This window comes from Mercenaria mercenaria, chromosome 15 (assembly GCF_021730395.1).
Source record: "Mercenaria mercenaria strain notata chromosome 15, MADL_Memer_1, whole genome shotgun sequence".
Taxonomy (NCBI): Eukaryota; Metazoa; Mollusca; class Bivalvia; order Venerida; family Veneridae; genus Mercenaria; species Mercenaria mercenaria.
Window position 1 is genome coordinate 46,107,794 of NC_069375.1, and position 13,005 is coordinate 46,120,798.

The 13,005-nt window shown below is 34.4% G+C and overlaps 1 protein-coding gene across 1 annotated transcript; it reads left to right on the plus strand.

Moving 5' to 3' along the window:
• The first annotated feature begins 2,510 nt into the window (after positions 1-2,510).
• On the plus strand, positions 2,511-11,734 carry LOC123553680 (L-amino-acid oxidase-like). The gene is made up of 8 exons (XM_053524351.1): positions 2,511-2,643; positions 4,678-4,761; positions 7,122-7,340; positions 7,715-7,829; positions 8,267-8,395; positions 9,930-10,098; positions 10,630-10,784; positions 11,113-11,734. Exons 1-8 carry the CDS (start codon positions 2,564-2,566, stop codon positions 11,320-11,322), a joined length of 1,161 nt encoding a protein of 386 aa, XP_053380326.1. The 5' UTR covers positions 2,511-2,563; the 3' UTR covers positions 11,323-11,734.
• Positions 11,735-13,005: the final 1,271 nt, after the last annotated feature.

A 13,005-nucleotide genomic window follows, 5' to 3' on the forward strand; every position in this document is an offset into this window, starting at 1 on the left:
TGCATTCGGGTTTAGTAATATGTAATCCACGGAGCGCGTTCAGTCAGAGAGTCGCCTCAATTAGGAAAGAACAATGACGTTAAACGTCAGAGGTTATTTCTAAGGTCACGGAGTTTGATTGGCCAGCTTGTAACGACAACAGCTTTCGAGGTCATTCATCAGTCAAGTGTGACTTACCCACCCTAAGTGTTCCTTCTCAAGAGAAGGAACAATAAATGTCGGAACAAACATATTGTTGAAATAAACCTCAAAATTCTTTCAAAGTATCAGGATTAATTCTTCAGTATTTACGTTTGGACGTGTGTTAGCCTTTGTATAGAATTACTCACTGTAAAAGGAAAGCAAATAAAATTTGAATAGGAAAATGTTGTCGATTAAAGCAGGTTAAGCAGTAGGTAATGAAATACATAAATTTGATTTGTATAGATATGGTGCATGAACAATCTTTGCGTATCAATTACAAACAAAAACAATAATAGACTAAAAAATGTTATATTGTTTTGGTTCAGAATATTCTGTTTAAACAAATAACAAGTATTAAGTCATTTGTAGAAAAAATAAACTAAAAGTGTATTCCGTGCGTTGAAACTTAAAGTAACTTTTATACAGTCAGACACTGTCATATATTTGCGGGTTGAGGAGGCTGAGTTCTTAGAATGACAAGAAAGAAAGAAATTATTAGATGAGATTGAACGCATCATATAACGCAAAGACCTAGAGATAGTACCTAATATTTTTCAAATCATAGGTATGAAGTTAAAAAGCTTTGAAATGAAGGCAAATGTCCATATATTTCTCAAAAATAGAAATATTGATAATATTTTAACCAGAAGCGTAGAGTTATGAGCATTTAGTATTTTCATATAAAAGAAAATTTTGTGATCAAGTAAATGTAACTCTTCTGGAACATGGAGAGCAGAAACCCCAAAGGGACAATATATATTGAATATTTTCTATTTGGGTGCATTTGATTTAACATTCAGCTGAGATCTGGATTGCTGAATAATGATCCATGATACTGTTCGCTAAAATTATAGAATATCTTGAACAGTCTGATAACAGCAAAAAAAAATGCTGTAACAGAATGCAAATATTTAAAAGCTCTGACCGGGATTCGAACCCAGGACCTCTCACACCTAAGGCAGACACTTTACCACTTTCCTATAACAGCATTAGCTATAGCTAGGCAGTTGTTTAAGTGCACCCCAATTCTCCTCCCGATTTTATTACGTGAACTTGAACAATTTTGTTACAATAACATGTGATAATCAGCGTATTCGCTGGCAATTTTCGTGTAAAGAAAAAATATAATCTAATTTTGCCAACAATTTAATCCGTCAAAACTGCCCAAATTTCTCTGACGTGTTTAGGAGTAAGAACTTAATAACTGGTAGTACCGGTGAAATATAACATATACTGAATCTTTTATATTTGCCCTTTTAGCAGCTGGCGAACGGCAAAGACAGTGAGCCTTGTCCAAATTTAAGCAATCATTTTACATGTACCAGTTTCAAGAGAATTTCAATAGATAGGAAATTACAGTTACAAACTAAATACCTTTCTGCAACACACGAAGTCATTAGCATGCACTGTCAATCAGTATTATGACTAAGATCGACTGTCATTCATTCATTCCAATGATTCATAGACAGAGTCCGTTGTTTATATTTTTAATCGTAACCGGTGCACTTGTTAAAACCACTATATTTTGAAAAATCAAAGTAGGAAAAAAGCTCCGGTACGGTCTCTAAAAGACCAGAAAGGTATAACTTATAAAGATGCGATTGAACGCATCATATAACGCAAAGACCAGAAAGGTATAACTTATAAAGATGCGATTGAACGCATCATATAACGCAAAGACTAGAAAGAAATAACTTATAAAGATGCAATTGAACGCATCATGTAACGCAAACACCAGAAAGGTATAACTTGTAAAGATGCGATTGAACGCATCATGTAACGCAAAGACCAGAAAGGTATAACTTGTAAAGATGCGATTGAACGCAACATATAACGCAAAGACCAGAACAAAAATAACTTATACAGATGAGATTAAGCACATTTTATAACGCTAAGACAAGACAGAGATACAAAGGAGTTCGAGTGCCTCATTCTTATATAAGGCAAAGACAAGATGGAAATGCTTATACAGAGGACACCAAGCGGCTCATAAAAGGCAAAGATAAGAAAAAAATGCATTATACAGTAGAGGTTGAGCGGTTCATATAACGCAAACACAAGAAACAAATACTTTATACAAATAAGATCCAGCCTCTCATATAACGCAAAGGCAAAAAGGTAAGTCTTACAAAGTAGAGATCGAGCGACTCATATAACGCAATGGAATATCTAGCACACTCACGTTCTAGCGGTTCACATAACGCAAAGACAAAAGAAGACGTTAGAAATGTCCTAAATTTCAATTTATTACTCTTTGAATTATTCTCCTTATGTTTCAGCGCATCCATTAACGAACAAGGCCATTCACGACATAGGACTAGATTTTGAACTAGGGGTAGGACCGTGTAACGATCCGTTGTACTATCTTAGAGGAAAGCACATGAAATACAACGAGCTCCCGACACAAGCACCTTATAATCTTCCGTCAGAAAACCGCATTGATCCTAAAGAACTTGACAGGTTGTGTAAAAGTCATACTCTCGGAAAAATGACTCCATTGTATTTTTATTAAATCTTAAGTATGGTGGCATATTTCTGCCACTAGATAGATAGGTAGCTACCGCGATAATAATGTAAACTTTCGAGGAAATGTGTGTTTTATTTTTTCTGAAAAAAAAAATCCGCAATAAATGATATTTTGTGAAAATATTCCAGGGCAAAATTTCGCGTTAATGCTCGAAACTGCCACGAGATGCTTGGTAGCAATCACCATAATATTCTAAACTTTCCAGGAATGTTGTGCAATTTTCTGAAAATATTATCGCAATGATTCTTTATTTCCAGATACATTTATTGTTTTCTGAAAACTTTTAAGTGCAAAATTCCGTTACTGCAACGCCACAGCTGCTAGATGGCTATAAATAGAACACGATGATATCAATCATTGGCGCCAGACTTTTAGGTTCGTAGTCCACAGTATCTCATACTGCATGATGCTGGTAAGTTCAGTGTTAAATTACAGGGGTTCAACAGTGTTCCATTCATTCAGTAGGGTTCTATTCATAGATATCAAAATGGCAGCTCTGGGCACTAAATGCAAAACAAATATGGTCAAAAATATTTCCAGGAAACTTTTCAGAAAAGTTCGAAATATTAAGTTTTCTTTTTCTATCTAATAAATGGCAATTGTGGGCACTGACGCAAAGCGTATCGAGATAATAATCGACTATTGAGATAATCTTTTCAGAAATCTTCGCTTTTTAGCTCACCTGAGCAATGCTCAGGTGAGTTTTTCTGATCGCTCAATGTCCGGCGTCCGTCTGTCGTCTGTCCGTCAACATTTAGCTTGTGTATGCGATAGAGGCTTTATTTTTCAACTGATCTTCATGAAATTTGGTCAGAATGATAACCTTGATAAAATCTAGGCCGAGTTTGAAAATGGTTTATCTGAGGTCAAAAACTAGGTCACTAGGTCAAATCAAATAAAAACATTGTGTATGCGATAGAGGCTGTATTTTTCAATTAATCTTCATGAATTTTGGTCAGAATAAATACCTTTATGAAATCTAGGTAGAGTTTGAAAATGGGTTATCTGAGGTCAAAAACTAGGTCACTAGGTCAAATCAAATAAAAACATTGTGTATGCGATAGAGGCTGTATTTTTCAATTGATCTTCATGAATTTTGGTCAGAATGATTACCTTGATAAAATCTAGGCAAAATTAGAAAATGGGTCATCAGAGGTCAAAAACTAGGTCACTAGGTCAAATCAAAGAAAAACATTGTGTATATGATAGAGGCTGTATTTTTCAATTGATTTTAATGAAATTTGACCAGAATGATTATCTTAATAATATCTAGAAAAAGTTTGAAAATGGGTCATCTGAGGTCAAAAACTAGGTCACTAGGTCAAATCAAAGAAAACACCTGTGTATGCGATAGAGGCTGTATTTTTCAATTGATCTTCATGAAATTTAGTCAGAATGATTACCTTGATAAAATCTAGGAAAAGTTCGAAAATGAGTCATCCGGGATCAAAAACTAGGTCACTAGTTCAAATCAAAGAAAAATATTGTGTATGCGATAGAGGCTGTATTTTTCTGTTGATGTTGATGAAAGTTAGTCAGAATGATTGCCTTGATCAAATCTGGGTCAAATTCGAATGTAGGTCATCTTAGCTCAAAAAATAGGTCACTTGGTCAAATTGAAGAAAATGCTTGTTTAAACTTAGGAGACCACATTTTTTGTCCAATATTAATGGAAATTTGTCAGAATATTTGTTTCCATGAAATCACTAGATCAAACATGTTTACACTGTTATGGTGTGTTTCTCAGGAGAGCGACCTAGGGCCATCTTGGCCCTCTTGTTCACGATAATTCTTTTAATTACAAAAATGTATCGCGATCACTACCTAGCTATCTTATGGCAGAAATATGCCACCATACTTAAGGTATTATTTATTTTGATATTCCAATATAGTTTCTGTTTTAGTTTTAGATATATAAGATATTTTTAAATATTTTTGTCACTATTTTGTTTCTCAAATCGTTACAGAATTGTGTTTGAGAATTTCACTGATTCATCACAAAGTGGAGACGTCGTTAAATCGCTTGATGGAGTTGACTTATATAGGCAAAGGTATGCATGAAAATTTGCATATTTAAATGTGATTTAATACCCAGGTACCCCGTGTTGTTCAAACACGAATTTTACCCGTAAGCATATGTTACGGCTCGCTCAAATGACCAACTATGCCTCGCCGTTTCATGTGAGACATTTTATATTTGCCTTCTGACTCAGTGTTGTTATATTTTCTGGTCTTTTGGTTCATAGTATACATTCAATTCTACTACGTAATAGAATTCCGCTTAAGCCGGTGTTAGCGGCACGAGGGGTGTTGCAAATTTTATTTATTCTCGTGAACAGACTCGATCAAAGCGACTCCGCTATTATTTTATTTGGTTGCGTTTTACATTTGTGTATCTTTTTTTTTATAGATTGTATGCGTCTTCGCACTGTCTTTCCGGTCCGTTGGAAATCAGCTTGTCCACGCTTTATCTTAAAATACCTCCCACCGGATTAGGAGCCCTAGTTGTGCATATGTCGGTACGTCCCGCTCGGAATATTGAGTTATGATCCTTTAAATATAGCTTTTGAATAAACATTTTCCGGGCTACTTTCCTATACTGTACTACAGAGATCCTCGTCTGCGCATCTGGCCGGATTTCAGTAACACTTCAAAGGAGTAATTGACGTGAAGCATAGTTGTGCATTTCGTTTGCACGTCCCGCTTGAAATAATTTGTGCAGAAATTTTGCACCGTCAATGTCATTTTTGAATCAGATTTGACCGGACTACTTCCCCTGTGCTATTCCTGGGATCTGGTATTTCATAAGAGATCAGTAGCAAGTTAAGTTACATATATACATGCATACGGGTGAATGATTCCTTCAATGAGTTTTAAGTTGAACTTATAACCAACTGATTTTTATACATATAGTCTATCTTGTCCAAACTTAAGTTCGTCAACCGCTTGCTGAATTAGCTCAAACATTAGTTAGCTTTCATGAGTTACATATTGCTTTATAACCTACTCTGAAGAATATACTTGTCACAAAGGTCTCTTAGGCTATCAAACATTGACAAAGGACAGAAGTTAGCAGGTTAAATCTTTGACCAGTAGACCTGTCCACAGGATAGAGGAAATGTTGTTAGATAATCAGTCTAACACGATATAAAAACACGTTTATTCAAAGTTACTCTTGTAAGCCGCTTTATATCTTGGATTTCTGGAATTCATGTTCCCTTTAGCAGGACAGCATGACAACCTGCCAACATGTTGACCTGTCGACCGGTCATCTTCTCGATCTGCCGATCTGTCAGTCTGTCAAATGACATATTTGCTTTTGATTTGTGTAAATTGTAATTGGCAGGAAGATAATCGAATATAACAGTAATATTGTTTCACATTTTAAATAAAGTATTGCAACTTACATGTACGACACAAGACAATTCAATAAAAGTATTTTCCAACGAATTAATTGATATGAAGACATAAATTAAAGATAAAAAAATGACGTTTGTTACACAATTAATCAATTTGAAAGGTGTATCAACAAGTAACACAGACAATATACCTTGAAAGTGCTTTTCAAGGAATTATGTTATACTCTTTCTAAAACCATATTGGTAAATGAATAAAGTTTACAAAAATGGTAACGTAACACATGTAAAGTATGAACTTATTCCTAAGTCAGAGATGTGTTATCTCTACACTTTCATACAAAACACATAATTATCTATTTATTTGTTACAATTTTTGTTTCTAATGAGTATGAGAATTTGATAGTACCTTATTTTAAATACACTTATTCCGTAAATGGTAGATTTCTTTTGCAAAAGCTTTCTTATATGAAAGGTTTTCCGACAATAATGGTCTTGGAAATTGCCCTTTTAGCAGGACCTGTTGGTCCCTCAAACTCTGTTATTAATTATCGGGTTTGTTAGTGGCACATCAACGGAAATATGTGGGGTCAGTATGATAAATATGGGGACTCAGCTAACGTCTTGCCCCCATTTATCATACTGACTCCACATTTTCCATGGAGAGACACTAACAAACTCTATTATTGATTGTTTTATCGACCTCTTAATTTTAGCCTCAAATCTACTGACCCTCCACAGAAATAATAGGGATCACCACGTGACCACCTTTTAACCAATGAAAATTGTAGAATCATGGTGAGGTTAAACAAAAGCTCTTAATAAATAGTGTTAATCCATCATGATATCAGTCAGTAATAAGTTATTAACTGGCATATTTATTACCTCGAAATCGGTAGTTTTTACATTAACTTCTTTTGCATTATTTTAAGAACTTTCATTTCTCACAAGATGATTTTTAGATGGACTAATTATTTTTCCTTTTCAAAATGCTTTATTAATCTTAACAAGGTGCAAACACACCGTTTTGATTCACTTGTAATTCATTCTTTCAGTCGAGATATATTTATGGCAAAATATCTGGACACGGAAACTACACATTATATCAGAGACAGTGCCAGTTTCCTCAGCGGATATGGCCCAGATGTTGCTGCAGGTAGTGGTCCGATTAATCCGCCCATGCAGTCAGGTCGTAAAGCTGTGAAAACCGTGAAAAAAGGACTCCAGGCTCTTCCTGAAGGGTTGATAGGACAATTCCTTCAAGCTAGTGATAAGTAGGGTATTCTATTTTTTTTTTCTTTAATGTTACGCTTGACTTGGAGGTAGGGCTATATTGCTTTATACCGCTGGAGAAGAAAAGTTAGCCTTTGTTGTATCAAATGTTACGATTTAATAGTGTACCTAGTCTAGCAAAACAGGCCTTTTTCCTGAATTGTTAGTGGCACTGATTTCTTTTGTAGTTAAGGAAACATTGTCCCCAGAAGTTTATAACAGAAATGAATAGCATACAATTCTAAGTCTGAGAACATGTGTATTCGAGGTTTATTTTGTCCCTTGAGTTTTGTTCAGTAGCATAAACAAAAGCTATGATAGCAGCAAAAACATTCTAGCTGTGCTTCTTTTTCACTATAAACAAACAATCTTCCAGGCACAGTTTCTACTATAATCGTCATCTTAAAGCCATAAGGAGGTCCATTAACGGAAGTTATATACTGACGTTTCAGCCAACGAGGACAACAGCTGGAGTAACTACTGATATCAAGGTAAAGTAGAAATCATTATTACCGTAGCAATGTAGGATCAGTTATGATACCTTGCAATTACGTATAAAATAATAGTGATATAGTATGCAAGACATCAAACTTAATTTCAGAGCTCGTTTAGTGACAGGATCATTTCCAACCTTTACATATACGTTATGATTGTAACACCATACGTCCATCAATAATTTTACATGTAAAACACGATCGAAGAATGAAAGAGATATATGTACGTTAAATTTTATTTCTTGTCTTATCGAGTTATATTAAACATTTGTAGACGTCACTGTAAAATATTTTATGAATTTTATTCAAGGTTAAATTTCCGTTTGTACATAATTTAAAAAGTATGTTGAACAAAAGAAATGCAAAGACTACGGTAATATCTTTTTAAAGTACTAATATTTTAAATCATATATGTACATTGCTGTTTTCCTTAGGAACGTCCGGTCATTACAGCTTGTGCCAAGAAGGTGTTACTTTCGATTCCTAGACTGGCATTAGAATATCTGGACTGGGAGGGACTTAGACAAGACACTGTTCGAGATTACTTGAAACATTCGATGAAGGTAATGCATGCATGATCGACTTTAGTTTAGACTTTTTGTGCATCACAATCAATGGGCGTTTCAGGATACATAAGTAATTTGATCAGTTGGTCTATATGCCTTTTATTAGCATATAGCAGCTGTATTTTTCACGTGTAAGAGTAGTGAGGACAGTTGAAACTTTATATCTCGAACTCGCTTATCTCAAAATTCCGGCTATCTCGGAGACATTTTAAGTGCCGTCCCGAAAACACGTGCGCAAAAAATCCTTTTAAGTCGTATTTAAGTTAAATTTTCGTTACCTCGATCCTTTTGAATGAGAGATATCTATGTTCAGCTGTATGTACGAGATGAAGACGTAATGCATTATATCGGATATAATTTTGCCCTGCATGTCTTTGCGAATTTTAAAATTGATCATATCTGCATAAATAACTGAGACATTAAGGCAGAAAGTCTTGTGATACAGTTAGTGTTTGCTCAGATTTATTTATTAAGGTAAGACGTAAGAGCCATCGTTGAGCGTTCTGACGTTGCTAAATTAAGAGTGTGATACGACGTCGCGTTACGTTTAATTATGTATCATTGTCAAATCATGTATTACCTATGATATTGCAAAATGCTAACATGTGTAATGTTGACGAATATGCAAGAAAAACTTTAAGGCCCTTTTATCTGTACTTTTGAGTAAGTCAATGGCCATAAGTCTGGTCTTGCTGTATGAGACCAGGCGAACAACTTCACATGCTGAATAACAATCTTGTGAGGATTAAAGACTCTGGGTCAAATACTTTTTGAGATACAAATTCGGAGGGACGGATTGACCGATTGACGACAAGATTAACTCTAAGTGCCCACTATCCACTAAAAAATCGAAGGCACAAAAACGCATAAAACCTATTGAAGGTTGTTTAATCAAGCGTAAAGTTTTGCTCCCCAACATATTAAAACATAATTTCAAAACCAGAGATAAAATTGAATTAAATGTTATTTTCATAATTTAATACTTATAGAGACAAATTTTGATTTTATGGTAAAGTAAAAGTTTCTGGGTATTTTCATTGTTTTATTAGGAAATGCTGAGTACTATTTGAAAAATATATACATACGATTTTGAATATCTTTACATAAATACGTCATATTACTTGACCTGTATAAAACTGGGAAGTTCTATGATATCACGACAATCTTGAAGTGTTCTCGAAGACCATGTTTTAAGTCAGAGAAAAGCCTCAAACTAACTATTATGTGAAAGAATGGACAATTTCGGCACGATGCGCATCGGTTTGTCCATACTTTCACATAACGGACAGTTAGGCTTTTCTCCTTTACTTAATGCTCAATAGAAATTTTATACGCACGGGTCATACACTTTTATCATTACGAATGCTGAAGCAAAGTGAATATTAAATGGTTTGATGCACGTGTTAGCAGATATATATATCTTATTTCACAATTTTAGCTATTTGTTATCAATATAAAATTTTACTTGCCCGAAAGAGTTACGAAAATGTATTTAGAAAAAGATGTATTACAAAATGGTTACCTTTCGCAGGAAATCCATGCTAGTAAAATTTATTTTGGTTACGATAATGCTTGGTGGCGAAACATTACTATGGCAACGAACTATGCTGTGTCGATAACTCCATTGAGACAAACATACGATTTTGGTGTGTCGAAGAAAACGTCAAAAGGTGTTTTAAATACGGGATACTCAGATGGAGGTATGCATGAAAACTGCTGGAAAATAGTTCTCGTGTTGAGAAATGCTTCAGTTTCTGCAAGTAGGGACGAAAAGCAAATCAGGAAACCTTGTTTATGTCATTTTTCTGGTGAAAACATTTGTCTCACTCTGTCCCTCTGGTCAGATCTCTCTGTGTCTGTACTAGTAGAGGATGAATTTGGCACCTTCAGTGGCTGCCTTTGCGTTATGTAAAGCGCCTCTGAATGTGTTTATCATAAAAAGGGCGCTACATAAATCTTGTATAATAGTAATAATGATTTCTTGGTAAATATGCATACAATTAAAATGTCATGAGGATCTTTTATTTATTTAATTTTGCTATAAACAAACAGAAATGCAGTTCAAACTTAGAAATTCATTTGTGATATTATTTTAATGACATGTGCTACAATGTCGCACATTTTGATGCTCGGTCGGCCAGTGAATGTGTTTATTAATGTTTAAACAGTACGCATTTTCAATGTCCATATTCCTGTATAAATATGGTAAAATCAAAGTTCTATATCTATAGATACCAGAATATGGCGGGAAGCACAAAGTTTTGATGAACTTGTTCCAGGAATCGGTGATAACTCTATTGCTATGACCAATGTTAGCGTGTATCTGGCACGGAAATATTATGCGGAAATATTAAACGTGACCTATGTTCCGGAACCAAATTCTGCTGTAAGACTATATGTCTAGAATAAAATACACATATAATTTGTTGCATATACCCTGTCATGATAGTTTATAATATTGTAATATATATTCAGAATAAAGAACTAACGAGTTGACTAACATTGCTGTTAAACTAACGGACTCCATAATGTTCAGCTCAACCTGTCGTACATGAAAATTTAATCGTTTTTTGTACATAACTAATTTAATCGATTTTTGTATATTTCCAGTTTATTCGATTTTTGTACATGACAAGTTCAATCAATTTTTGTACATAACCAGTTTATTCGAGTTTGACTTGTCCGATATACGTACCTCCAGTTTTCTATTGAAGGTAATGGTCGTCTGGGACCAGTATCCAATTGGTGCTTCGTGGTCCCCGCGGGCACCAGGATACAAGAGCGACGAAGTAGAATCACGCATGATCAAACCGTCCACGAGCGATGACGTATACATCACGTCAAATGTTTTCTCAAGTAGTGAACACTATGAATGGATACAGGGCGGAATGGAAATTGTGGAGAAAGTTCTCAAACGTCTTTAACATCCGTCTCCACTGACCAGTATACAACTGTCACCGCTAAACCAACAATAAAAGAACTTTACTTTATTGCTGAAACAGATAATACGATTGTAATTCCATATCAAGAGGCATTTTTATTTAGAAATGCTACTGTAATGCACCAACTAAACATACATGTAATAAATATAAATCAAATATGCAAATTTTATAAACTCAGTCGTTTTGTAACTGTTTAAGAATACAACTTCCGTTTCTTATCATAATTCATTTCATAGATGGTAATTGACATGCAAATGTCTTAATCTGTTGCAAAAAGATCAAGCATGTGAACATTGAACATGTCGATGCATTTGTAATTGTGTGACAAATTTAATCACATTGTACCGCCTGCTACTTATTCAAATTTGCAAACTAGAACATTATGTTATCTGAATTTTAATTGTGTAGCATAAATTGATTTTTTAATTGTTGATTGATTGCTGAATAAAGATAAAATAAAACGTCTGTTCTGTTTCTTCTTTTAGATGTAATTATAATATATATTTGATAAAACGGTGCGTGCAAATTTTCACACAAAGGCTACTTCATCTTACCATAAGTGTTTCTTTAAATTTCATGTACGATCGAGTCATACATTATTGGCGCCAATAATTAATGTATATTTTATTTTCAAGTTTTATTATTGATATGTAAATGACCACCGCTGTGCGAAAACAAACGCTAGTCTTTGTGACCAATATATATTAATACACAAGAGTTGAAACTGATAAGCAAAAGTATGGATATGAGAATAAACGAACAGTTTTTATGTACACTGGTCTGGATCCTTTCTGATCACATAACGCTTATGTTTGTTTTAGCACAGTGACGCTCAAATTTTAAGAAATAAAATAAATACGATACAATGTTAGCCAATGAGTTCGGCCCAAGTTCTTTCTATTTAGCTGACTTTCTAATAATACTTTCCGTAAGATAGCAGTCTAAAAACACATCAAATTAAGGTAGTGTACCCGTAATGACAATCGGCAGTTTCCGTACGTTTACGTATTCTCCGTATATAATTCATATTCGGAATTCTTCGGTTATTACGAAAAATGTTTCTATTATGGCCGAAGGATGCCGCAGTCGTATACAAAGAATACGTAATTGCACGGAAACAGTCGATCGTCATTGCGGGTCCACTACCTTAAGTACATGTAGGTTTACACTTCAGTTAAGAATATTCTGTTAGAATGGATGATGCCTTGCTTCTTGACCGTATTCGTCTGTAGGTGTTTTTGAATATATTGATAGGTCAGGGACAACTGAAAAGGCAGCCTGGTAACTGCACAGTATTTACTGTGCCTAACTTGTGTCCAGGCGGTCATAGTTTCGAGTTCTCAGGACAAACATTTTTAACCAAATGGTTACTTTAAAGGGCTAGATCCAACAATGTAATTAAGTGTTCACCCTTCGAAGTCCAATAAACAACCCCAGCCTAAAAAACTAGGCTGCTTATCAGCATGTTCAATGGAGTAATAATAATAATAATAATGATAAAAAAGTAACAATAATAATTATTATAATTATTACTACTGTGCATTATTTTTTATCATTAGTAGTAGAATTAGTATAATTATTTATAATCTTAATGAATAATAATGTGAATCACAGGTGTACTGAGATCTCGATAATTTGATTTTATTGACAAACATTATCTGCCAA